Source organism: Gobio gobio, assembly GCF_949357685.1.
Source record: "Gobio gobio genome assembly, chromosome: 13".
NCBI lineage: Eukaryota > Metazoa > Chordata > Actinopteri > Cypriniformes > Gobionidae > Gobio > Gobio gobio.
The window spans coordinates 20208355-20233883 of NC_137106.1; the positions used below are offsets into that span (position 1 = coordinate 20208355).

The following is a 25529-nucleotide window of genomic DNA, read 5'->3' on the forward strand; positions in this document are numbered from 1 at the left end:
GGTAAGCACGGCAGTCATTCACGACGTGTGTCCAGTCTGGCGTGTTTTCAGATCATGCTTATGGAAGCTTAACTTTCATTGGAATTCATTGAAAAGTTGAAACACTCACTTTGCTCCGTACCGCTCCGTTATTAAAGCCCGAGCTGAGCAGCCGTGCGTATTTACATTCTGTGAGTGAGATCCCTACCCTGTGGGCGGGTTGAAAACATGCAGAACTAGCTCCTTCTACTGGCTGTAGTCTCTAGCCTCTGGCCAAAATCAAGATTTGTTCCCAAAATAAAATGCATAATTCTCTCGTCTCAGAATATACAACCGGTTTTCTACTGATACAAAGCTTAAAGGGTTAGTTCACCCAAAAATGAAAATTCTGTCATTAATTACTTACCCTCATGTCGTTCGACACCCCTAAGACCTCCGTTCATCTTTGGAACACAAATGAAGATATTTTAGTTGAAATCCGATGGCTCAGAAAGGCCTCCATTGGCACAATGCACTGTACACTCTCAAGACCCATAAAAGGTACTAAAGACGTCGTTACAAAGTCCATCTCACTACAGTGATTCTACAATAACTTTATAAAGCAACTATAATAGTTTTTGTGTGCAAAAAAACCTAAATAACGACTTATAGGCTATAGTGAAGACCGATTTCAAAACAATGCATCATGAAGCTTCGAAGCGTTATGAATCAGTGAGTCGAATCATGATTCGGATCCAAACCGCTGAATCGACTCACTGATTCATAAAGCTTCAAAGCTTCATGATGCATTGTTTTGAAATCGGTCATCACTATACAAGTCGTTATTTAGGGTTTTTTTGCGCACAAAAACTATTCTCGTCGCTTTATAAAGTTATTGTAGAATCACTGTAGTGAGATGGACTTTGTAACGACGTCTTTAGTACCTTTTATGGGTCTTGAGAGTGTACAGTGCATTGTGCCAAAGGAGGCCTTTCTGAGCCATCGGATTTCAACTAAAATATCTTCATTTGTGTTCCGCAGATGAATGGAGGTCTTACGGGTGTCCATCGACATGAAGGTAAGTAATTAATGACAGAATTTTCATTTTTGGGTGAACTAACCCTTTAATGCTAGGGGACCCTTTAATGTTAGGGACGGCAGTGGTTCAGTGGTTCATGTAGGTTGTCTACAAACCGGAAGGTTGGTGGTTCGATCCCCGGTTCCACCTGACCAAGTGCCGAGGTGTCCATGAGCAAGACACCTAACCCCAGCTGCTCCCGACGAGCTGGATGGCGCCTTGCATGGCTGACACCGCCGTCGGTGTGAATGAGTGTGTGAATGGGTGAATGTGAGGCAAAATGTAAAGCGCTTTGGATGGCCGTAGGTCTGTTAAAAGCGCTATATAAATGCAGTCCATTTACCATTAATGCTAAATCGCTGAAGTAACCCTTTAATCCGCAACCAAATTCAGCGTTATTCAGTCTGTATTGTATTTCTTCTGTTTTTGATGCATTTATGTTTCTTGTTGATTGTAAAGCCCTTTGAACTTGGTAAAAGTGCTTTATAAATTAATTATAATACTATAAACTATTTCAATTAACGAAAATTACTTCCAATAGTTAACAACACATCAACCAATTCAAACCCAGTGATAATGGTGCAGATTAAGTTGACAAAAAGATTGAATCCAATATTTGGTGATAATATAGCATAAGGAGAGATTTATAAGCTACAACTAATGCCTTTTTCACTGAAAAACTGAAGTGCAAAAGCTCAGATCAATGAGGCCTACAATCAATCAGTCCAAAGAAAAAAAACTGTCCTAATTGAAAGAAAACAAGTTGACCAAGACAACGAGTCCAATATATCCGATATTTGGTGATAATATCACATTGCGAGCGATTTACAAGTTATTTTTAAATGTCCTGACTCCAGACCAGTCATTTTGACCAGGAACATCAAAGGTGTTGCAGGGTTTTCAACACAGCATAACAGTGCATCTTAATTGGTCAATAATTTAAAAAAACTAAATAATTACAGTATTGAGATTCTTTGGGTCTGGGTGAATGCAATTGTATTGTTTATTGTATTTCTTCTGTTTTTGATGCAATCATGTTACCAAGCACTTTGAGCTTGGTAAAAGTGCTTTATAAATTATTTATAACTTTATTTAAATTAACAAAAATTATTAATAATAGTTAACAACACTACAACCAATCCAAAGCCATTGATAATGCTTCAGGTTAACTGGGTGGTTTAACTGTGACGGGGGGAGAAAAAAAAATCAAACAGCGTTAATTAAAACTTCAGTTCACCAAGGGAAATGTACAACATTACAGTACAACACTCCCATAAGCAGAACTCAAGCAGAGGCAACTGGTCCCAGGAGATTGCCCATTTAGAGAGAGAAAGGGTGGCATAAACCCTCCTGTGAGAAATCAGGGCTGTGCCTCATGCTCCTGCTGTGACCAGAGACATGTGTGCTTCCTTATTACATACCACTACAAAACATATACATCAACAGGTAGTGAAGAGAAACCAGTAAGATTTATGCTGTAAATTCATTTAAAAGTTGCGCCACTTTTGCGCATATGACATCAAGTCTTAACCAGGAGCAAAATGCATTGAAATAGCAATACAATAAACACCACTTAATACAGAAACAACACATAAATACGTAAATACATGTGCATCAATTTAGTCCTTTCTATTTTTCAGAACCATGAGGCCTACTTAGACCCCCAACTCTGATTTGTTAATTTAACAAACTGGTGAACAAAAGATTTCCGTAATCTGTTCATTAGATTTGGCTGCTCAAAGAAATGTCCTTTCAAGTGTGGACTAGTGACATAAAACAACTTAAAGGGTTAGTTCACCCAAAAATGAAAATTCTGTCATTAATTACTCACCCTCACGTCGTTCGAGACCCGTAAGACCTCCGTTCATATTCGGAACACAAATGAAGATATTTTTGTTGAAAGCTGATGGCTGAGAAAGGCCTCCATTGGCATTCAGTACACTTATACTCCCAAGACGGATAAAAGGCACTCAAAACATCGTTACAAAGTCCATCTCACCACAGTGACTCTACAATAATCTTACTATGCGACGACAATAGTTTTTGTGCGCAAAAAAAATCAAAATAACACCTTTTTCCAACTTGTTACTGCCTTCCGTGTGTGTCTCCACGACGCATGCGCGAGAATATGACGCAGATCCGGCGTTCGGACAGATGACCCAGAAGTGATTTGTTTACAATCAGAGGAAGACGCGCGTATCTCAGCTGTTGGATTCTACATTGATCGTGCTTTAGGTCTCGGCGTAGTGCTCAAAATGGGGTTAGAGTGTGCATTTCATGGAATCCCGAGCCCCGGCGCTACGTCATTTTCTCGCGCATGCGTCGTGGAGGCACACGCGGAAGGCAATAACAAGCTGGATAAAGGTGTTCTTTTGATTTTTTTTTGCGCACAAAAACTATTGTCGTCGCATCGTAAGATTATTGTAGAGTCACTGTGGTGAGATGGACTTTGTAATGACATTTTAAGTGCCTTTTATCGGTCTTGGGAGTATTAATGTACTGAATGCCAATGGAGGCCTAACTGAAGCCTTTCTCAGCATCAGCTTTCAACAAAAATATCTTCATTTGTGTTCCGAATATGAACGGAGGTCTTACGGGTCTCGAACGACATAAGGGTGAGTAATTAATGACAGAATTTTCATTTTTGGGTGAACTAACCCTTTAATGGGATGTAGTCCATTTGAAATCTGTGACCACATATTATATGAGGCCTCAAGCTGGAAATCATCAATCTTTGAAGTTCAACCAGAATATTCAGAAAGGGCACGCTACCTTGAAGCAAATTGATTTTGAGAGGTACCGTTTTCCATAGAACACAGCATTAATCACCAGTTTAAAGACCAGAAAGATGCCAATCATATGATTATAACCATCATAATGCATTTTAAAGTCAAAATGTGTCATTTATGTGCCACTAAAATCACCAAACAAGTTTCCCCAAACACTGCCATTGGTTGGTCAAACAGATAACCACGCAATAAACTCTTGCTATTGACATAATGTTGCTGTTGCCAGGCTGATTGAGAATGAGATGCTCAAACAAACTAAGCAAAGTTTCAAAAATCACTATGTTTGCACATTTAAATCAACATATGAATGGTTTACTATTGTTTCTACATATTAGGCTTGTATTTTTAAATATAACACTTTTTATATTATAAAAAATTATAATTGATATTGAAAAAAAATATTTTGGAAAAATGTCCACAGAATGAAAGTCAATGTTAGTTATACACTAAGATTCTTTAATATATATATATATATATATATATATATATATATATATATATATATATATATATATATATATTGTGTTCTGCTGAAGCAAGCAAGCAATACAGGTTTGGAACAACATGAGGAATTATGAAGTTTTCATTTTTGGGAGAACTAATCGCTTTAACTATTGGGTGAACTATCACTTCCAAATCCTCAGTACTCATCTTGTTAACCACCAGATTCTCCTGTCAACCCTCAAGACAAAAGGCATCTCAAGAACCACACTCCAATAGTTTAAGTCTTACCTCTATAGGTCCTTCAGGATGTCATGGAGGGGTGAGGTGTCTAAGTTGCAACATCTAGCTACAGGGGTGCCTCAGGGCTCAGTGCTTGGACCACTTCTCTTCTCCATCTACACGTCATCACTAGGATCTGTCAAACTTAGGTTTGTCAACCATAACTCCATCCAGGACAGCCAGGAACCTTGGAGTTGTGATTGACGATCAGTTAAACTTCACAGACCACATTGCTAGAACTGCCCTGTACTGCTGATTTGCCTTATACAACATTGGGAGGATCAAGCCCTTCCTATCATGCTACACAACTTCTTGTCTAAGCTTGTTCTAATTTTAGACTGGACTATCGTAATACTCTGTCATGCACTGTCAAACTTCTGCAACTGATCCAGAATGCTGCAGCAAGACTGGTCTTTAACAAGCCGAAGAAAGTGCACGTCACACCACTGCGTAGACCAAGTGGGACTAGTCACAGCATTAGCATACTGCTGCCCTATTGTTCGTTTGACTGCTTCTACTGCTCTCCTTACTTGTAAATCGCTTTGGATAAAAGCGTCTGCTAAATGATTAAAAGAAAATCTAACAATATTGCCCTAAAATGCAAAGCAGTAAACAAGGGCTTTAGGGTCTATGAGTTGACAAACTCACAGCTGACTTGGAAGTGCCCTTAGTGACAACTGACGAGGTTATTTTAACATTAACAGTCTCAAATTATACACTGTCATGATACAGCACAATAATGTTGAGCCCAGCCTGGCAACCAACATCTTACATAATCACAAACAGATCTACATAATTTCACCCCGGTGTTGGCTAAAGCTCAGGACGGAGTAACCCAGACAGCTTGTTTCATGATGTGCTCGGAGTGAATTATTGATTCCTGTCACATTAACAGGAATTCAGGAGTGAACTCATATCGGGATAGGGTTTACAGGCTAACAGCGGCCAAAATCTCATTCAAAAAGGCTGATGAAAAAGCATGCCAAAGACAGAGCAAAGGGCAATAAAGCTGCGAGGATAACCAAATGGACTTGCAGATCAAAAACCACCTTGTTTGCTTGGATTTCCATCCTTGATATATCTTGACTACAGGTTAATGTTGGAGGAATGTTGTTATTAACACTCTGGCTGCTGGGTCCCACACCCAAAAAATATATTTATTTAACATATGTAAAAAGCTGTTAAGATGTTGAACAGGTGGGCGTTTCAAAAGAAATGCAAGAACGTACACACTCCAGAGCGACTGCATTTCTTGACTCATTCTTGTCTGGACTTGCATTACGAGATGGGCGGCGGCAGCTTAAGAGGTCAAAGAAGTTGAAAAGTATGATATTATGGGAGTGTGCAGCGGCAAATGCACTGGCGTTGACATAAAGCAAGAGTACTGTTGTAAAATATGAACACAAAAGTGACTGACACTGACACATGCCATCCATCATGAAAATATCCTGAAAATATCTGTATCATCAGCAACGTGAACTTTAATTCAGGTTTAACAACCCTCTTACATGATCACATTGATAAAAATTGGCTTTTTTCTACACAGTTCACACTTCAGAACATCTCACTGTACATGAACTTCTTGGCAGTTGGGATTTTAACAGCTAAAGTTGTTGAATATTTTATCACACCTCCACACTAGTGTAACAGAGCAGCATTGTGAACAGAGGCCATATAACTCTTGTTTAGTGGATGGTTATGAAAGAACAATGACTTAACCTGAGGCATGATATGACTTATCCAGAGGCATTATTAATAATTTATCCATACAAGAAAGCAACAATAGGCAGATGATTCCAGCAACAATTCACATCTGCTGAAGGGTGCTTTGGTAATAGATCCAATCAGTCTGTCAATAGACAATAAACAATTCGTTTGTTTTGTTTTGTTTTGTTGATATAGTTCTCTAGATATTGGTTCCATCGAAAAAGTAAAAACTTGAGGGAGCGAGAGAGTTAATAGTGAACTTGGATGAATCAAAGTCCCTGCCACTATTTAGACTGAAAACATAATTTACCAGGTGATATGAAAGAAAACCCTTTGGTCTTTTATAAAACACACATTTCAACGTTAATTAAAATAGGCTACCGTGGCCTTTGAGATCTTGCATACAAGCAAAATAATGGGGAACTGAAAAACGTCTCGTCTCGCTCCCTTAACTGGGGTGTTCTTTTGCTTCAGTAATAAATGTTACAAAGCGTTGTATTTAGGACATCTGTAATTATAATCTCTTCTTTTGCAGAACGTCACTCTAGCACAGACGAAATCGTGACTATGGTGGTGTTCCAAAACCTATCGGGCTGCCTACATAGACAACATGAGGTACGTGAGCGCTCGCAGGCATGATGTTAGGACTTCTCTGAAGGCGCCTAGATGCCTATAAATCCTTACAAAACAGATAACATATTTGGTTTACCAACGCACCATGTGACTCACTTGTCATCACACAATATTTTGAGAAAAATACAGGAAGGAAAAGGCGGCGTTGTGAAATACGCGAAGATGAATTTAAAGCTTGTTATGTTGTACACTACAATATCGTACTAAAACATGCAGTTATATCATGCAGTTGTCGGCGGCAGACGTGCGCATTAAATGTGCTGGATTTACAGCAAACGACTCCACGCCAGCTAGCGGTCTTTGCTAGGCAAATTGACAAAAGCGAAACATAAATCCCAGTTAAAGTGAGTTTACCTGGTCCAGTGGCAGATCAATAATCTTACTAATTGGCTGCAGCAGTGTGGAGCCTGTGCAAGACGTAGAAGTAGCCATGATTCAGTCCAGCTCCACTCCCTTACAGTCAAATCGCCCAAAACACTGTCCGTCCTCTTTCTCTCCCTCTCTTTATGGTGGATGGGTGTTGGGAATGCTGTTCTGTGGTGTTGCTCTGGTCGCGGACTGTCAGCGCTGTTGCACAGCCTGAACATCAACACAAAGCCCGTGTAGGCGGACTGACTCGCCCAGCCCCTCCATTACATCAAACTACTGCTGCTCAATTACTCACGCACACACACACACACACACACAGTGGGGACTCTCCATAGACGTAATGGTTATTACTGTCCAAACATATTGTATCCCCTTACACTAAGCCTACCCCTAAACCTACCCATCACAAAACTTTATGCCTTTTTACATTTTTAAAAGAACTCATTCTGAATGATTAATAAGCTTTTGTACCCATGGGGATTTCAATTTAGGTCCCCACCGTGACATGGGTCCCCATGAGTCTGTGTGCATTCAGGTTGAAGTCCGCACCGGGATAGAAAAACATGTCCACACACACACAGCTCAAAAGAATTTAACTGCCACTCCCTCTCACTCATTCCTCTCATTTACTATACACTCATATTAAGACTGAAATTTGAATAACATGCACGAGACAAATCAGTCTTTAGAACAATTATTATTCTACATGAGGCGGGTCGCCCCCTCATGGCCGCGGCCATGTTGACATCACATGACCAGATGTGTCATGCAATCGAGTTTATAATAATAATAGTGCTGAGGGGAAAATGTGTGTGATTAATCGCATCCAAAATAAAAGTTTGTGTTTACATAATATATGTGTGTGTACTGTGCATGTATATATATTTTATATAATTTATTTTTTAATTAAAAAAATATATATATATTTAAATATATATTTCTTAAATATATAATAATTATAAATATAATATAATAATTATAATAATTATACACAGTACACACACATATTATGTAGACACAAACTTTTGTTTTGGTTGCGATTAATTTTTCCCCAGCACTAAATAATAATAATAATCATTTCAGCAAGTGCTCAAGGTGCTTTACAAATCATAAACAACTACAAGCAATTAAAAATACATAATTACAAATTAATTGGATTGAATTCAAGTATACATAATGAAAAAAAAGCTATATTTTCTCAGTACCATTTAAAATAAATACATTATTTTAAACAAACATTAGCTAAATATTTCTCATATATATTACTAACCAGTTAGAAATGTCACTCAATTATGTATATTTGGACACGGATCACCCTGTAATACATGTAATGACAAAATTGTATTGTATTGCATAATTAATATGGTGGGACAGAAATAGTAATTACATGCCTCACCACTGTGACCTTTATTAGACCCAGAACCGAGATCAGACCTACATGATCACAAGGTCAAAAGGACCAGGGGCCTGTACCATGATGGTAGTTTAACAAACTCGGGGTTACAGGATTAGTTTAGAGTTGACAAAACCAAACCAATCTATTCAGGCTTTGTTGGTCCCATGATGCTGATCATCAGCTTTCTCTGTCAACTCAGGCTTTGATCCTGAGTTTAGGAGTTTAGCTGTGACATCAGCAGTGAACAGCCAATCACACGCTGTGGATCAGTAAAACTGAGATTCACTTCTCGCGAGAGAAGCAGCAAGATTCATTTCTCTCTTCTGCAGAATATTACATGATTGAAAAATATTAAGAATTTAAACAAATTTACACAGCAAGAAGAAAAGAGCTGTCTATAAAAGAGTACAACTTTAAGAAAATATTCACTACGTCAATGCAAGTCAAAGTTATGAAGTTAGATTAGTTGATATATAGAGAATTAAACATTTAAGCTTGCATGTAGTAATTTTTATAGCTTTATTTATTGATTTTAAAGCTTATTTGTATAACTTTTGTATTGGCTATTTATATTAATTTCAACTAAGTGCCTATTAATGATTCATTAACTAAAATGACAAATGAAAATGAAGTGTAATTGATTACGGGTATAATAATTACATAAATTATATCTAAATCATTCAAAATTATTATTATTATAAATAAGCATTGTTAAAAGCCAGACACTTTAGTCTTTAATAGCCATTTGCTATGTAGTGACCTTTAATTTGGAGTAGAAACAGGGGGAGTGACTTTATTGCATCAGAGGTGTGTCACTTTGCTCACAGCTGATTGGTCCAATTTCAGTTTGATCTCTTATACAGAACATAATCCTGCCCTGGAGCAGGTTAGCCGTGGAGTGTAAGTTACTATGGAGATGAACACAGCTAAAAGCCAAACCATTGTAATGGTACCCAAAACCCAGGATAAGCACAAACTAAGCTTAAACATATCTGGCTAGCCAGCTAAACCGGCTTCATGGTATAGGCCCCAGGATTTTTTTACTGAAATACTTTTTTAGTGCATCACAACATGCAGTTTTGTGAATTCCAATAAACTCCTGTAAATCCAGTCTTTGAGTTCATTGGTGTGAGTCTTTATAAACGTGTACAATGACCCCTCAAGTTCAAACAAGATACTTCTGGTTTCTTCCAAAAATCTTCAAACACAGTGCTTTTGCTCAAGTCTCAATAGGCCCTAAAAATATAATCACATTCTTGGACATACATGCAAACAAAAGCCTGACCTGCATTGCCTACAAGATTACTACGGTAAGCAGTCATGTCTGCCAAAGACATAAGTGTTGATGAACAGGTTATTTGCCCTGAACATTACCAGATACATGCTTTCACTGATTAAAAGTCAAATAAAGAATATAAGAAACGGCAATATAAAGGTACATTTCAGGTAAAGGTTGATCATATTACTTTATTATTATATTATTTATTTATTTGAATTAGCTTTTATTTATTTTTTTCAGTTTTAATGTGACTTTTCATTTTTATTCATTTTTGTTTTCTATTTAGATTTTTTAATTTTTGGTAATTTTGGTTCTTATACTTATTCTATTTCAGTTAGATTCCAATGCAACATTTCTAATGTTTATTTAAGCTTTTTATATTGCCTACCTAATGTAGGCCTACATTTTCTTTTCCTTTATTTCAGCTATATTTCATTTAACAAAAAGTTCAAAATAGCAACACTGGTTTATTTATTTATTGTATTCAGAGCTCAATGGTCTTTTTTATTTTGTTGTTGTTTATACTTTTCGAATATTAGTTATTTTTATTATATGCTCACCATCATTCAACACTTATAAGTGGACATGCATGTTTTAAAAGAGAAGCACTGGAGTGCATCAGTCAGAGAGTGCCATCTACTGGTCATGTTGGAATGTAAAAATCACTTTTATCACTTCCGTTTGTAATTTATTAAGAATTTAACTTGTTTTTTTGTTTATATATACAATATATATTTATAGTATTATTATTTTTTTAAATGTTTCTATAAAAAAAAATATCGGTGAGATGTCGTTTATTGAGGATGGTGTGGCTGCACACTTGTTTGCACCCCGTTTCATTCTTGCCAACAGCATAAAGAATATATCTACATAATAAACAAAACAACATAAACAAAATAATCATTGCAGAATGTGTTGTTAAGAACTTTTCACATTCCCATATATAAATTTGCTTCGAGTAAGTATGACTATTTAAGCTGGTTCTGTTTGTGAACAATGAAAACAAAGGCAGATCATTTTCAAAGTAGCGTTAGCCAACTGTAATTCAGGCGATTTGATTTCAGCTTAAAGGGGCTATATGCGTTTTTCTGAAATTTAAACTCGCAACTGACACCTGTGGCCAAAAAACAGAACTGCTCTCATTTTCTGCTCGCTCTCGCAGCGGTGGTGACGTCACATCCGCAGACAGCGCGGGAAAAGACGACCCGCCAGAAAATAGGAAAAATAGGATACAGGCTTATAGGTGCACCCACTGTGAGCGGACAAGGTGTCAGTATGCTCATCAGGAGATGTTTGAGTCATAAATGGTAAAATAAAAAGGCTATTGTTACGTTTATTTTGGGGAAAAAGTTGCATATAGCCCCTTTAACGTGCAAACGGTTGCTTCAAATGGTAATGATCACTATTAAAATGACATGCAAAAGTTCCAGTGTGACAGAGCAGGTCCATTTTAGAGTGTCACCAGGATGTAGAGTAGCTCTAAACCACTCGAGTCGACCATGTACGTCGTTTTGTAACAACCCCTACTCGTTTGGCTCGTTTTTTTATTACTATGTAGCTCAGTGGAGTTCACGTTAACAAACATTTAAGCAACACTGGTAGGTAGGCATGTTAGTACAAGGTTAGTACAAGTTCAGCACAAAGCTTTGTTGCTAGGGGTCTCTGCTGAACACCTGCTCGACACGCAAGCGCAACGGCAGAAATATGGGCTTAAAAAGTGGATGAATCACGGCAGGAGCAGGCCATGACTCAGCAGCTCCTCCAGCCTGAGTGGCTGTAGAAAGACTCGTTATTCATTGTCTCAGTGTCTGGACGCACATGTTAAAGGGATAGTTCACCCAAAAATGAAAATTGTGCCATCATTTACTCACCCTCAAGTTGTTCCAAACCTGCATGAATTGATTCATTACCCCTCCCCCCCATACTATGGAAGTCAATGGGTCCATACAATTTTATATCTTCTTTGGTGTTCAGCAGAAGAAAGAAATTAATGCAGGTTTGGAACTTGAGGGTGAGTAAATGATGACAATATTTTTGGATGTACTATCCCTCTAAGCTCTTACCACAAAGACAGCACAAGTTTAGCACTAATACAGTTAAGAACAGGGGTGAAAGTGAAACTATATTTCTGCTTAACTGTTTAGGCCAATATTTTTTTAAATGAACCCATCTCGCCAATTTATCTATTTTGATCCTTTCTTTTTATACAAATATTTAACCTAAAATGTGCTTCATGTGGTACCAATAAATCAACTTATTTCAAGTCAATATTAATTTAATAAGTCTGAATTAACCTCTCATTCCTGTATGCAGTAACTAGGGAATGAACAGAGGAGAATCGCTCTCATTCACTTTCATACACTTACTCATTGGAGTAAATGGGGGAAAATTGTCTTATTTAGCAGAAAACCCCTTAAATTTAAATAAATACAGGTAAGTGGAATAATTCATAAATATTGAATTTGTTCACAGTTTAAAAATAAAAAAGCCAGTTATTTAGGAACTGTACCTGCTGGAAAGTTGACCCATTTAACCCCACTAAACAAGGTATCTGATGATTTGCACGAATTATTGGAGTAACATTCTTTGAATTTTAAACAATTTGTGAAACTGTTTAATTATGGGATGAAATGGAGAATGTGTTAAGTTTTTTATTCTCAACTGTGACATATATATCAGAGAAATGGCTTCTCGAACAAGAAAAAATGTAGGACTGGCTATTGGGAATTGATTGGATGGTTGTGGTTCGCTATTGTTGTATTTCCTGTGATTGACAGGTTGTCCCGCCCTCACGCCAGTAAACACCTCATCAGAGATGTCACTGCAGGAGGGAGAGGAAGTTGTTTTGATTAAATTTTGATTAAATTGTTTTTTTTTAAGTTTGCTTGGATCATAAATAATTTATAATATATAATCTAATATACCATAAAAAATAATAATTGTTGATTTTGATTTCATGGTAACTTTAACTTGACCTACATTGTGTAAAAAATGGCAAAAAGGAGTGAGAACAAGTAGCATTTCTTGCATTTTATTTTACAGAATACTAATATTAGTTGGTCTGATCAAATAAAGATGCAAAAAGTTCAACTATACATTTAAAAAAAATTGAATGGATTTATGAAAAAGATGCAGTTAAAAACACATTATTATACTAATCTGAGCTTTTTAAATGTTAGTAGTATATAGTGGCAAAAAAGCACTTCAGTTCACTTTTAGTCAAAAACGTCTGTTGACAAAACACAACAAAGCACTTAGAGTTTCTCGGCGTGCCATTTTCTGAAGCAGTTCCTTGAAGCCACAAAGCACAAAGGTACACTGCATTTTGTACAGTACACAGGTGTCTTTACTTTAGAACCTGAAAGTTTGCAAAAGACACAGATTCTCCTCCCCTTTGTGGCATCTGACCCAAAATACTCTGGCCAGCATGGCTCTTTCTTCGAGTTGACCTGAGTTGTGGAGGGCTCTGGGTCACATGATGTGGATGGCTTGGGGTCAGGTGATGGGCAGGACAATGTGCCAATCCTTACCAGCTCAGACACAAGAGTCTCTCTAAACTCCTTCTGGGTGAGAGGGCTCTTATTCTGAGATTTGGCCAGTTGCTGGTGGAGAATAAAACTGTTCACCACGGCGATATCGACGAAATGAAAAAAAAAGGTCTTGTACCATTTTTGGGTTTTGTGTAGGACATTGTAGTATCCAATTAGAGCATCCGAAAGGTCCACACCTCCCATATATTTATTATAGTCCTTCAATGCTGCCGGAATTGGGATTTGGCTCGTTTCCCACGCACTCTTGGGATTCCTGACACGCCTGGTGACGGTAGCACCATCATATGCCTTGTGCATCGTTGAACAGACTGAAACCAACTTCGTGTCCATCCACCTCACAAAGAGGAGCTTACCTTCGCGAAGCCAGCGGATGGATCCCCTTTGGGCTCTGAGGCTGAGGTCATTGTTTATCGTTCTAGGAAAGCCCTGTGTGTTGGAACGTATCGTGCCACAACCAAGTGTCTTTTTATCCAGCAAGTCCAACAAAAGGCCCGGGCTTGTATAGAAATTGTCCATAAACACCTGGTAGCCGTTGCCTAGAAGAGACAGATCCAGGAGGCGCATCACGGAATCGTAACTCAGTCCTTTGCCTGTGGCCAGCGAAGATTTACCTTCATAAACAAAGAAGTTCCATGTGTAGCCACAAGCAGAATCAGCGAGAACAAAGAGTTTGTAACCCCACTTGGTAGGCTTGTCCTTCATGTACTGTTTAAAGCTGATTCTCGCTCTAGACGCCACCATCCTCTCATCCACCGCCAGCTGTCTGTTTGGATGGAAGTATGTTTTGCATGCCATGATGATGTCAGTGTAAAGGGGTTTGATTTTGAAAAGTCTGTCATGGTCACGAGTCCCTTTTTTCAGTGCATTCGCCCGATCCTCCTTAAGATCGCAAAGATGCAGATTCCAAGTGATGGCCTGAAATCTGGACCGGGGCATCACCGATTTTGGAAAAGGTAAACGGTAAATGTCTTTTCCGGACCAGTAGTCTATAATACTTTTTGCGCTGAAAAGCCCCATGTAAATAACAAGCGCAATATACGAATACATTTCCTGTGCTTTCAAAGGCACCCAAAGGAATTTTTTCCCAGCTTCAGATCTCATTCTTGCATAACTATTTGTGTTCTTCACAATGGTGTCCACCACAGAGGTTTGGAAGAAAAGCTGAAATACTTCCAAGGGGGAATACATTCTGTCCATGACGAGCTGAGGTCCTGGGTTTCGCTTGGGAAGAAAACTGGGTAGCACTGGAGCCTCATCCTCCACACTGATGTCATTCCAAGTTCCTGTGTCACTCTCCGCTGACATGCTCCTTGCAGACCTTTTTCTCACCCGTGGAGAGTGAGACCTTCCTCTGAGAGCTGACCACGGACTCAATGAAGCACCAGCACGAGATGGGGTGCAAGGTGTGCTGGTGGGGGATAAGAGAAGCCGTTGTTTTTTGGGGCTTGGCTCACTTTCTGGTTCCCATTCATCTTCACTGGAGTCTAAACTGTAACAAACACAAATTGATCAATGGTCATGCACAATACACACGCATCCGATGTGTGCATATGTGAATGGTCTCATTATTGAATCAGACATGTGCACAGTGTAATTTGCATGGACGTTGCATAAATGCAATTCGCATATGCACGTATGAGATGTGCAAAATCTCACTCAAATTCAAATAAACATGCAAAATGCAATTCATGCAAGCAACACAAGCACAAATATGTGCGGGACAATCCATATATGCACGGAATAACAGATAAACAAAAGGCACCGAACAGACACACAGTTGATATGAAACACACAAATACGTTTATCAGTTCACAATGTGTACATACTCATCAAAATCAGGGTCCTCTTCTTTGTCGTCGTCTGCCTCTCTCACAGACTCGTCGTCGCTGCTGGAATTGGAAAATTCATTGTCACTTGCACGATCAAACTCTTCCAACGCAGAATTCACACCAAAACACAGCTTTCGGGTAGCTCTATCCTCTCTAGAAACCATTGTCCTCAGACGAGTGTGGGCATCGAAAGAATGTATATAAATGCTCTTCAACGTGTTCAGACACTCAACTTATGAGCCATGTGCATTTGCAGAGCAGCAGAGCGAAAAGAGACCAGCAGCGTTCGACCGGAAGTTAGGTCCGAACTCACCCACCTCCACCTAGCCTTAATAACCTCACTATAACTATAAAAAGTACAAACCTCAGCCCACTGAGCAACTCGACTCACCAGAATCGAGTACTGGCAAGGCAAATGTATTTATATAGCACATTTCATACACAATGGTAATTATTTTGAGTATTCCAAATAAATGAATAAATAAATTTCATTAGCACGCTGTCATAATTTATTATGAAAGCCCATTTCCGCCCGCCCCACTTTGGAAATGTATAATTATTACACAAAAAAGTGAGATAATATATATATATATATATATATATATATATATATATATATATATATATATATATATATATATATATATATATATATATATATATATATATATATATCAACAAAGTCAACAAAGAGGTAAAAAGTAGTAATTATGACATAAAATGTTAAACTATGACAAAACAGTTGAGATATAAAGTCTAAATGTTGAGGTAAAATGATATAAGATCGAAATTATAAGACAAAACAAAACAAATATTACATAATTACTACATAGGCTACAATTACTTTTTAGTTAATAATTTCATCTTTCTTTGTCATTGTTTTTAACTTTAAAATGTTTATGTCATAATTTTTTACAATGACAGTTGTTATCTATTATTTGTTACTTATTATCTAATCATTTACATTTTCTTTTTTCATAATTATGATTTTTTTTTTTAGTTGCGGAAATGGGCTTTCATATTAAATTCTGTTTTTCAATAAGTATTTGAGTCATTGTACAGCATATAGGCCAACTCTTGTTTTTAATTTAGCTTTATAAATAAATAGAGTAGAGATTGAAAATGTAAATATGGAACAGATAAGTTAAAATACATACTGCAGATTTAGCATTTAGCAGATTGAACTTTAATACATTGCCTCTCTGCAGATCTGATCATTTCCTAAAGAAACCATTTATTCTAAGAGACACCAGTAGAGGTCATGAATCAACCCTTGCTTTCACTCTTCATTATGAGCACTGAGGGGAGAGCATATACACATTCAGAAGAGAGCCTGCTGTCCAAAATGGGAATTAGAGATAAAACCTGCTCATTGTATTAATTATTTTACAATATTCATATTAACAGTGTTAACAAGAGTTAATTTGATTGGTCTCATGGTCATTGGGGTCATCAGGGGTCCCGCACATGATGATCAAGGTGTGAAATATCCACAATACATAAACCAAAAGCACATCATCTATTATTTTCTTTAATGTCACATTTCCACAGTAGCCTAAACAGAACTGTATGTGGCATAAAAATATGAATAGTGTTTTCTCTTTTTAGCCTAAAGCGACTGCAGTCTTTTGTGAGGATGCAAACGCACAAATATCTTGCTAAAAAGGGCTGTTGCTTTTACAAAAAGCAATAGATTGCTTTTGTAAATAGTCTTTATGTTATTTCACACTGCACTTGTGTTATGAAAGGTGTAATTGTCTGAAAAGACAATGGTCCAATTCAGGTTGTCCTTTGGAGTCTTTTAAATGTGTGTTACTGACAAACCATTTTGTGAATTATTTATGTAATATGAACCTTAACTCAGAGCATAACATCAGGCATTACATTATGTCCTAATATTGTGTTGGTCCCCCTTTTGCTGCCAAAACAGCCCTGACCCATCGAGGCATGGACTCCACTAGACCCCTGAAGGTGTGCTGTGGTATCTGGCACCAAGATGTTAGCAGCAGATCCTTTAAGTCCTGTAAGTTGCAAGGTGGAGCCTCCATGGATCGGACTTGTTTGTTCAGCACATCCTACTCGATTGGATTGAGATCTGGGGAATTTGGAGGCCAAGGCAACACCTCAAACTCGTTGTTGTGCTCCTAAAACCATTCCTGAGCCTGGGAATACCGTTTAAGGGTGTACATGGTCTGCACAGGTATATAGGTGGCTATGCAGCCACATACGCAACAAACTGTGATGCACTGTGTGTTCAACACTGTTCAATCAGAACCAGCTTTAACTTCTTGAGCAATGTGAGCTACAGTAGCTCGTCTGTTTGATCGGTCCACACGGGCCAGCCTTCGCTCCTCACGTGCATCAAGCCTTGGCCGCACATGACCCGGGAACACCCCACAATAGCTGCAGTTTTGGAGATGCTCAAACTTGTCAAACTTTTTCCTGCTTCTAACACATCAACTTTGTGGACAAAATGTTCACTTTCTGCCAAATATATCCCACCCACTAACAGGTCTCGTGACGAAGAGATAATCACTGTTATTCTCTTCACCTTTCAGTGGTCATAATGTTATGCCTGATCAGTACATAGCTCAATATCTCAAGCGCTGTAGTGCAAAAACTACCTTATCTGATAAACAATGCGAATTTAACCGCTCATAATAAAGACTGGCTCCTTTTGCACCAGTGATTAAAGGCCTCTGCAATTACAGAATTATCATTTTAATTAGTCTTTTGTTTCGGAGGCAGGGTGTGTGAAGCTTATATCAAAAGAGGCATGGCACTAATAATAAACCACTCTAAGCTAATTAATATATATCCAGGAAGGATGATAGGGTTTCTTTCTTGAAGCACAAAAGATAAATGTAAAATATTTTGAAATGATTAAATATCATAAGCATATATTCTAATACCATTCACAAATGCATTTGGCCTACAATAGCCCTGCAGCACTGTATTATTGGGCAAACATAGAAATTTGGATTAGCTAGCTACTCATACGGACTACATGAATTTTTTTTATCCTTTTTAGAGTTTGGGATTTAAAACCGCCATACAGTTTGTTCCCACTGTATGGGAAAGCTGCCTAAAACATCGTATTTTTTACATTCAACGTTATACAGAGACATTAAGGTCAATTTATGTTATTTACACGCTTAAAAAATGTCCTTCTCCACCTTAAGAGAGAGGCTGCTTACCGCCGAGCCATGGGTGGAGCGTGAAGTCCAACTCCCCCTCTCTAGATGAAATTTAGGCGTAATGGGTGGAGAAAGAAGGTCCAACCACACCCTAACACTGCCCTTAACTCTATCCCTCCACCCATTAGATCCACAGAGGTGGAGCTGGACTAGGTCAAGCTCAAACAATGACGTCCAGGGAGGCGGAGCTGGACATCATTTGGCTCTGCAGAGTGAACCACTTGCCTTAACAGAGGCGCTCACGATCCTAAAGGCGATCTACAATCAGGCCACGCCCTGCGTCAGTTCCGATTGGCTAAAAGCTGGTAGCTCTGGTTCCTCATTGGTCACTCCTTTCCCATTGAATCTCCTCCACCTTTACTTTGTCAATTTCTGCGCTTTCATTGAATTGCGTTGCAAGAGCTGCATCGATCTGAAGCCTGCAGCAATCCCAGCACGACAACATACACTACTGTCCCTTAACAGATGAGGACTACATCATCCGACTGGTTTATCATCAAACGGGTGGACCAAATTCGCACTTTCACTGGTGGAAGAAGTGAGAACCGACACCGCGGGAGAGAGATTTCCCGTCGTAGAAGCGCCACTTCTCTGTAGTTGGCTAATGATTTGTATTAATTCCCAACTTGTCTTAATCCACCGAGGACAAAACACAGCGATGATAAGACTTCAGGACGCTCATGAGAGTTTTATTTCGTCATTGTACCTCTGAATTTCGACATTAAGTGCACCACAAGCGGTCATTAAAAGGATTAAAACCGAGGTTTGTGGTTTTTGCCAAAGGAAATACAATGCCGGACCAGATCACAGTGGCGGAGTTTGTGGCGGAGACGAATGAAGATTATAAATCGCCCACCGCCTCAAACTTCACCACTAGAATGACTCACTGCAGGAATACTGTAGCCGCACTGGAGGAGGTGAGACTCATAACTTCAATTAACCTTTTATTTCGCGATTGTTAAAACCTTGCTGAGTGTTTTGCTTACTTACAAGACCGCTAGAGTCAGCTATTGCCCCCCTTGGAGTAACTAAATGAGTTACTGAGGAGGCAAATCCTTTGTTGATGCCTCACCCATCAGACAACTGGTGTATTGCATTGTCTCATGCTGATGAGATCTAATAAACAATTCGTTTATTCACCGTATATTTAGATAAATGCACAGGCTGAAATACATATATGTGTCATTTTTATGTGGAAGAGAAAATAATAGTTGATCAGCACCTGTTACAATTAACATATCACTGACCCGGTTCCACAGACATGGCTTAGATTAAGCCAGGATTAGGCTTTAGTTCAAGTAGGGCATTTAAATAGCTTTCATAAATATGCCTGGTGTGCATCTTGAGACAAAACAATGGAACTGACATATTTGTCAGTGCAAGTTGCTTTCACTTATAACGACTCAAACAGGCATTTTAGTCTGGGACTAGGTTTCAGTTACTCACTATCTTGTCCGTTAAAGCTGGTTTCTTAGAGGTCCAAGAGCGGGTGCATTAGCTGGTTGACCTGCTACAATGTACCAAAACCTCCCTTGACATCCTTAAGATGGTCCAAATTTGGACATATAATGATAATGACCAGCTGCAAAAAAAAGATCATAAACCAGTCTACAGTTTAATCTGGTTTACAGTGTTCTCACAGCCTGGCAAAGATCCAAGTTTAGCTGGTCTCTGAAACTGGCAAAGCAGGTGTTCAGCTAGTTTAGATCGTTGACAAGCTTGTCTACCAGCATGAAAAGTGTTCTCTAAAACCAGCCATCAGTAGGTAGGGACGGCCATATTAGAGCAGGCTTATATTAGGGCATTTTAATAGCATTTATAAATGTGCTTTAAAAACATTACTGGTATGCATCTCGAGACAAAACAATGGAACTGACATATTTTAATATATAATGCAAGTTTGTTTTCAGTTAAAGCGACTCAACATGCATTTTAATCTGGGACTAGGCTTCAGCAACTCACTATCTTGTCTGTCAACGCTGGTTTCTAGTTGGTCTAAGAGCTGGTGCATTAGCTGGTTGACCCGCTACAATGTACCAAAACCTCCCTTGACATCCTTAAGATGGTCCAAGTTTGGACATGATAATGACCAGCTGCAAAAAAAGATCATAAACCAGACTACAGTTTAATTTGGTTTACAGTTTTCACACAGCCCGGCCAAAATCCAAGTCTAGCTGGTCTCTGAACCTTGCAAACGTAGGTGTTCAGCTAGTTTTGTTTGTTGACAAGCTAGCCCCTCTAAAACCAGCCATCAGACCAGGCTCCAAAACACATCTTCCAGTTTAAACTGGATTTTCTAATAGGGGATATGAGCGTGGTGCATCTAAAGTTGATGAAGACTGTATAGATCGTATAAAAACATCCCATTAATGAGTGAAGCCTCGCCCTGACCAGATATAAATAGCCTTTCTCAACTCTGATGGGCTCTGCTGCTTTTGTGTTGTGTTGAATGGAGACAGCTTCCTGTGGGATCTCCATCATCACAGCTCCAGATTATAACTGTGATAAAATGCTGCTGCTGGCTGTATAGACTTGTTATTAAGTAAACAGATAACGGTATAGTAGTGTGTCGAAATGTTATGCTATCTTAGAAAGGGTCAAAATAGGATCTATATGACTTTCAATAGCAAGGTGAGTTTGATGTCAGTTTATCGCTAATGTATTTTGCATTTGATTTCATATTTGTAATGACATTGGGTTTAATTATTCCTTTTGCCTTTAAGGTAATTCGACAAATGGTTAACCGCATTCTATCCTGTGGCTTTGTGTTCCTATGAGGAACTCAGGAAGTCTGGAACTAAATGATTGTTTTTGGTCTTCCTCTTATTGCATGCTGTTTGTTCGCTCTTTGGCGTTGTGGTCATTGCTTCAGGGACATAAATAGTGCTGCCCACATATTTGCAGTTTTACGGAATCGCTGTAAGTTGGGTGTCTTGTGTGTGTTTCGTCTCACACTGACCACTCACCAACAGAGTCCAAATGGGCATTTGTTGGTGATGGATTTCTCGATGCCATGCTAAAGATGCCCTTTCGTGCTTTAATTAGAAGCTTTTTGCTTTGTGATTGGTCTGTAGCTGCAGTCACCGAAAATGTGATTATGATGCTTCTCTGTATTGTCTCATTACTTTGAAACTGCTTCCCTCATGGGTCTCATTGCTTCAGCTTTTGCCTGATAATAAACAAGACTAGATAGAAGGATTTATAATTTCTTTTTAACGCAATTACACTGAAAAACAAGTTAATTTGAGGCCTGCAGTTGTGAAAGCTTCAGCCACGGGGGAAATAAAGCCTGTACTCCCCAGATTGAGGTAACAATATGTGGGTTTAGATGTCCATGAAAATAAAAGTATGAAATTGAAATGTGTAGCCTTCAGTTCATAACCAAACATTTACTTGACCAATAACCATCAGACTTCTAATGTTACTACAACTGCATATAGTATTATATAAAGCGTATTTAATCTATACAAACACTAAGGTTTGTGCTGTTCCACTTATTATTGATTGCGTCTTTTTAATCTCAAGTCACCTCATGAGTAAAATGTGTTTTTTAGACTATAAATCAGATCTTGGACTCCGAAGCATATTGGTGTTTTTAGTTTAATAGCCTCTCTCTTTTATGGCGTGGGAGAGTGGGCATGATTTATGGTCGGATGTGTCCTTGTCTTCTTGTGAGGTCAGCTGAGGGCAATGGGTTCAGAATCAATAAGCACCAGTGCTTAATATGATAATATCTGAATCTTCTCTCACATTTATCTGAATGTACTGATGTGTCTGAAAACATGACTGTGCTTTCGGGCATGGATATAGCTAGCAGACTTTCTTTTAAATAAGGTTAACCCACTTTTATAAATTTAGTCCACTTTTGTAGGCCAAAGAGAGCCGTATAGCCTAGTTCAAACTGAGCATAAGCTGACTCTCTAGTTAAGATATTGGCAGGAGTTTCATCTCCTCGGTTGCACTTTATCTTTAGAAAGTGTTTCAAACACATTTGAGGCTTCAGTGCTGCTCACCCTTGTGTGGTTTGAGTGCATCTTTGTAACTTTATCCACACAGAGTTCACATTCACAGTGTGTCAGTGAGGTGTGTGATCCCACTGAATGACTCTGCTTGGGGATTACAGGGGGAAAGTTGGGAAACCACTGTGGTATTCCTGGTATCCTTTAGAAAAGTTGGCATTGACCTTGTTAGACTATCTGCTGAAAACCTTCGGCTGTTGAAGTTTCTTTTGATATTCCGGTTTGTCCTCAGGAAAGGCAGGTCTCTGTAAAATGCTGCTGCCTAGAAACAGCTTGGGTCGGTTTCTCAGTGTTAATTATTTTTTGTTTTTCCTTTTTTTTTTTGTCTGATTTTTGATGTTGAATTATTATATTATTAATTAATATTTAAATTAATTAGTTGTCATTAGATATTTGTTGTTGTAGCCAGTTGGAAGCTACTTTATAGGGAAAAAAACACTTGATGCCTATTCACATCAAGATGAATGTTCAGTGCGGAACTTAAGTGCGATAAACATTTTAATCTGAATAAATGGCTGTCTGTTCAGTCCGATGTGAACATTCACAAACTGTTAATGCAGTATAGAGCTGCAACTAACGATTATTTTTTCTGTCGACTAATCTAACGATTATTTTTTCGATTAGTCGACTAATCTAACGATTATTTTTCCAGATTAATCTTATGATTCTTTTTTACTGATTATTGTATTTCAAAGAGGGTAGTGAATTTGTATATTATTTTAACATGAAATCAATGAATGATGACAATATTAATTGTATTTCAGGAAAGGTAGTGTACATAGTATGCCATTTTATAATGAAATATATGAACACAAGAAGCTTTTTAAACATAATATATAATGATACTATTCATCATAAAATGTATACAGAGTAGGCCTAATTAGGAAAAGTTGTTTACTATAGTAGTTGAGTATGATTTACTTATTGATTTGTGTCAATAGTAAACGAAAATGCACTTGTATTTATCTGCAAAAGGTTCACATACAGGAGCTTTCAGCATAGTTTTAATATAGTATAACTAGTCGTCTATTTTGAAGATACATGTGCATAAACAACGACTAAAGCTGCCAGAAGTTTTTGCCCAAACTTCAAAGACACATTTAAATGATTAAAGCTAGAGGCATATCTTAACTTTAATGTTACTTTAATCATGTAAACTACCTATATACAGCATGTTTTATGCATATGTGTTTGGGACAGAGGGGAACCAGGTCGCATTAACAGGAGATATATGATAATAAATCATAATAAATAAAAGCACGAGACGTACTGGGGTCGGAGAAGAACCCCGGAAAATGTGACCGTCTGTTGCAATACACGCGCCACGGTTCAGCTGCGCGAGAGAACACTGGAAGGGTTGCCAGGTTTACACAACAAAACCCACCCATTCGTTACTCAAAACAAGCCCAAAACAAGCCCAATCGCGTTTCGGGGAGGTTCTCTGGTAAACATCGCGTTCGGGGGGTTAAATATGTGTGTTTTTTTGCTTCAACCCGCGGACATGAGACACAGCCCGCGGCAACAGTGTAGAAGTAGCCCAATTCCGCGGAAAAAAGCGGACTTGGCAACACTGACTGCAGTGTGAAAGCTCCCGCTCTCCACGCGCACAGCTTCTGCTCTGCCTGCGCGCGCAGTGTGAAACCGGCGTTACAGAGCGAACAAAGCACAGTTTTACTCGGCTTCTGTTTAAAGTACTCCCACACTTTTGAATGTCGCGGTCTGGCTTTATATGATAAATGATAATTTTCACTATGCCCGGGAGCAGAAGCTGCCATTATTCTAGATCTTCTGTTCCATTCTAGAACGTAAATAATGTGCCGCCGACGCGTCGACGCATTTCACGCACGTCGACGTATTTTCGTAGTCGACGTCATCGACGACGTCGACGCGTCGTTGCAGCCCTAATGCAGTATTTTTTAAGGAGACTAGGAGAGGTGTTTTAACCACTTTTCCAACACTTTTGGTCACATGCTCAAGAGCTGACAGACAAATCACATGGGAAAATTGGACTGAATTTTTGTGCGGAATATTCGTGTTGGTTTACACCCTTTTGGTGTAAACAAACTTCGGTTCCTCAGTGGTTTTCAGATGAGCAATGCTGGTCTATTGCTGGAAAAAGCATTGTTGTTGCAGGTATACCAGCTTGACCAGTATAGCCATGCTGGTGGGTTACCATACTATTCAAAACATGCCTTATACTGATATCCAGTTCAGGTCATTTAAGATGGTCACCGGCTGAACCAGATTAGTTAGTCTACTTGGATTGCTTCTTGAGCACTAGTGTCAACACAGGGCTTGACACTCACTTAAATTTTGGAGCACTTTAAAAACGGCAATGAAAATATTTTAAGAAATTATGTTTTTTTTCTTAATTAAGGAATACAAGTAGAAGACATTTACAAGCAATATTATTTCATTTATTAGAATGTAAAAAGCACACTATAGATTTTTAAATATTTCTGCTTTATATATATATACATGTATAAACTGTGTCAATACAAATACAATCAATATATTTAATATGTGTTTAGTCTTTCTTTCTTGTGATGGGGCAGCCCAGCAGAAGCTTTTATCATGTAACCAAAATACCATAATAACCAGAAAAAAAGTTTATGCATAATGCAGGACTTAAACTATAAACAAACAAACCCAAAATACACTGTGACTCTTATTTTGAAATGTCTATGCTTTACAGATGCCTGCTGTTCATTCAAAAATATGCATTACAACCAGTGTTGGGGGTAACGCATTACAAGTAACTTGAGTTACGTAATAATATTACTTTTTCCAAGTAACTAGTAAAGTAACGCATTACTTTTCAAATGTACAACAAAATATCTGAGTTACTTTTTCAAAAAAGTAACGCAAGTTACTTTTTCACATTAATTTGACTGACAGCTCTCCTTGCCCCCATGAAAAATAAGTGCAGAGGTGTGTGTGTGAACATGATGGTTATTGTAGTTCTAGACTAAATGTGAGCATTTATTTATCTCACTTGCAC

The 25529-nt window shown here is 38.3% G+C and overlaps 3 protein-coding genes across 8 annotated transcripts in view; 1 reads left to right on the forward strand and 2 right to left on the reverse strand.

Annotated features, from left to right (window-relative positions):
* mboat2a (membrane bound O-acyltransferase domain containing 2a) overlaps positions 1 to 7812 on the reverse strand; it is a 90076-nt gene extending 82264 nt beyond the window's left edge. The window contains exon 1 of the mRNA XM_079833803.1: positions 7243 to 7812. Coding sequence (XP_079689929.1) covers positions 7243 to 7320 — 78 coding nt within the window. The 5' untranslated portion in view covers positions 7321 to 7812. The remainder of the gene's footprint in view (positions 1 to 7242) is intronic.
* Positions 7813 to 12948: 5136 nt separating this feature from the next.
* LOC307136625 (piggyBac transposable element-derived protein 4-like) lies at positions 12949 to 15477 on the reverse strand. The gene is made up of 2 exons (XM_079833815.1): positions 15310 to 15477; positions 12949 to 14972 (listed from the first exon to the last, which is right to left on the reverse strand). The coding sequence occupies exons 1-2, from the start codon at positions 15474 to 15476 to the stop codon at positions 13187 to 13189; spliced, it is 1953 nt and encodes a 650-aa protein (XP_079689941.1). The 5' UTR covers position 15477; the 3' UTR covers positions 12949 to 13186.
* Positions 15478 to 18843: 3366 nt separating this feature from the next.
* asap2a (ArfGAP with SH3 domain, ankyrin repeat and PH domain 2a) overlaps positions 18844 to 25529 on the forward strand; it is a 76780-nt gene continuing 70094 nt past the window's right edge. For 4 of the 6 annotated variants that reach the window (XM_079833167.1, XM_079833166.1, XM_079833168.1 and 1 more), the window contains exon 1: positions 18886 to 19426. In XM_079833167.1, the coding sequence (XP_079689293.1) occupies positions 19301 to 19426 (126 nt within the window). In that variant the 5' untranslated portion in view covers positions 18886 to 19300. Of the gene's footprint in view, positions 19427 to 21133; positions 21141 to 25529 lie in introns of those variants that run through there. The other 2 variants (XM_079833169.1, XM_079833170.1) reach the window with 2 other exon arrangements.

What these genes read in the sequence shown, in the direction of transcription:
- LOC307136625 (XM_079833815.1), bottom strand. Translation starts at nt 15,476, where the DNA reads ATGGTTTCTAGAGAGGATAGAGCTACCCGAAAGCTGTGTTTTGGTGTG. An exon ending in GAGGACCCTGATTTTGATGA is followed by an intron (nt 14,973 to 15,309) that starts GTATGTACACAT and finishes TGTTTGTTACAG; the next exon opens with TTTAGACTCCAGTGAAGATG.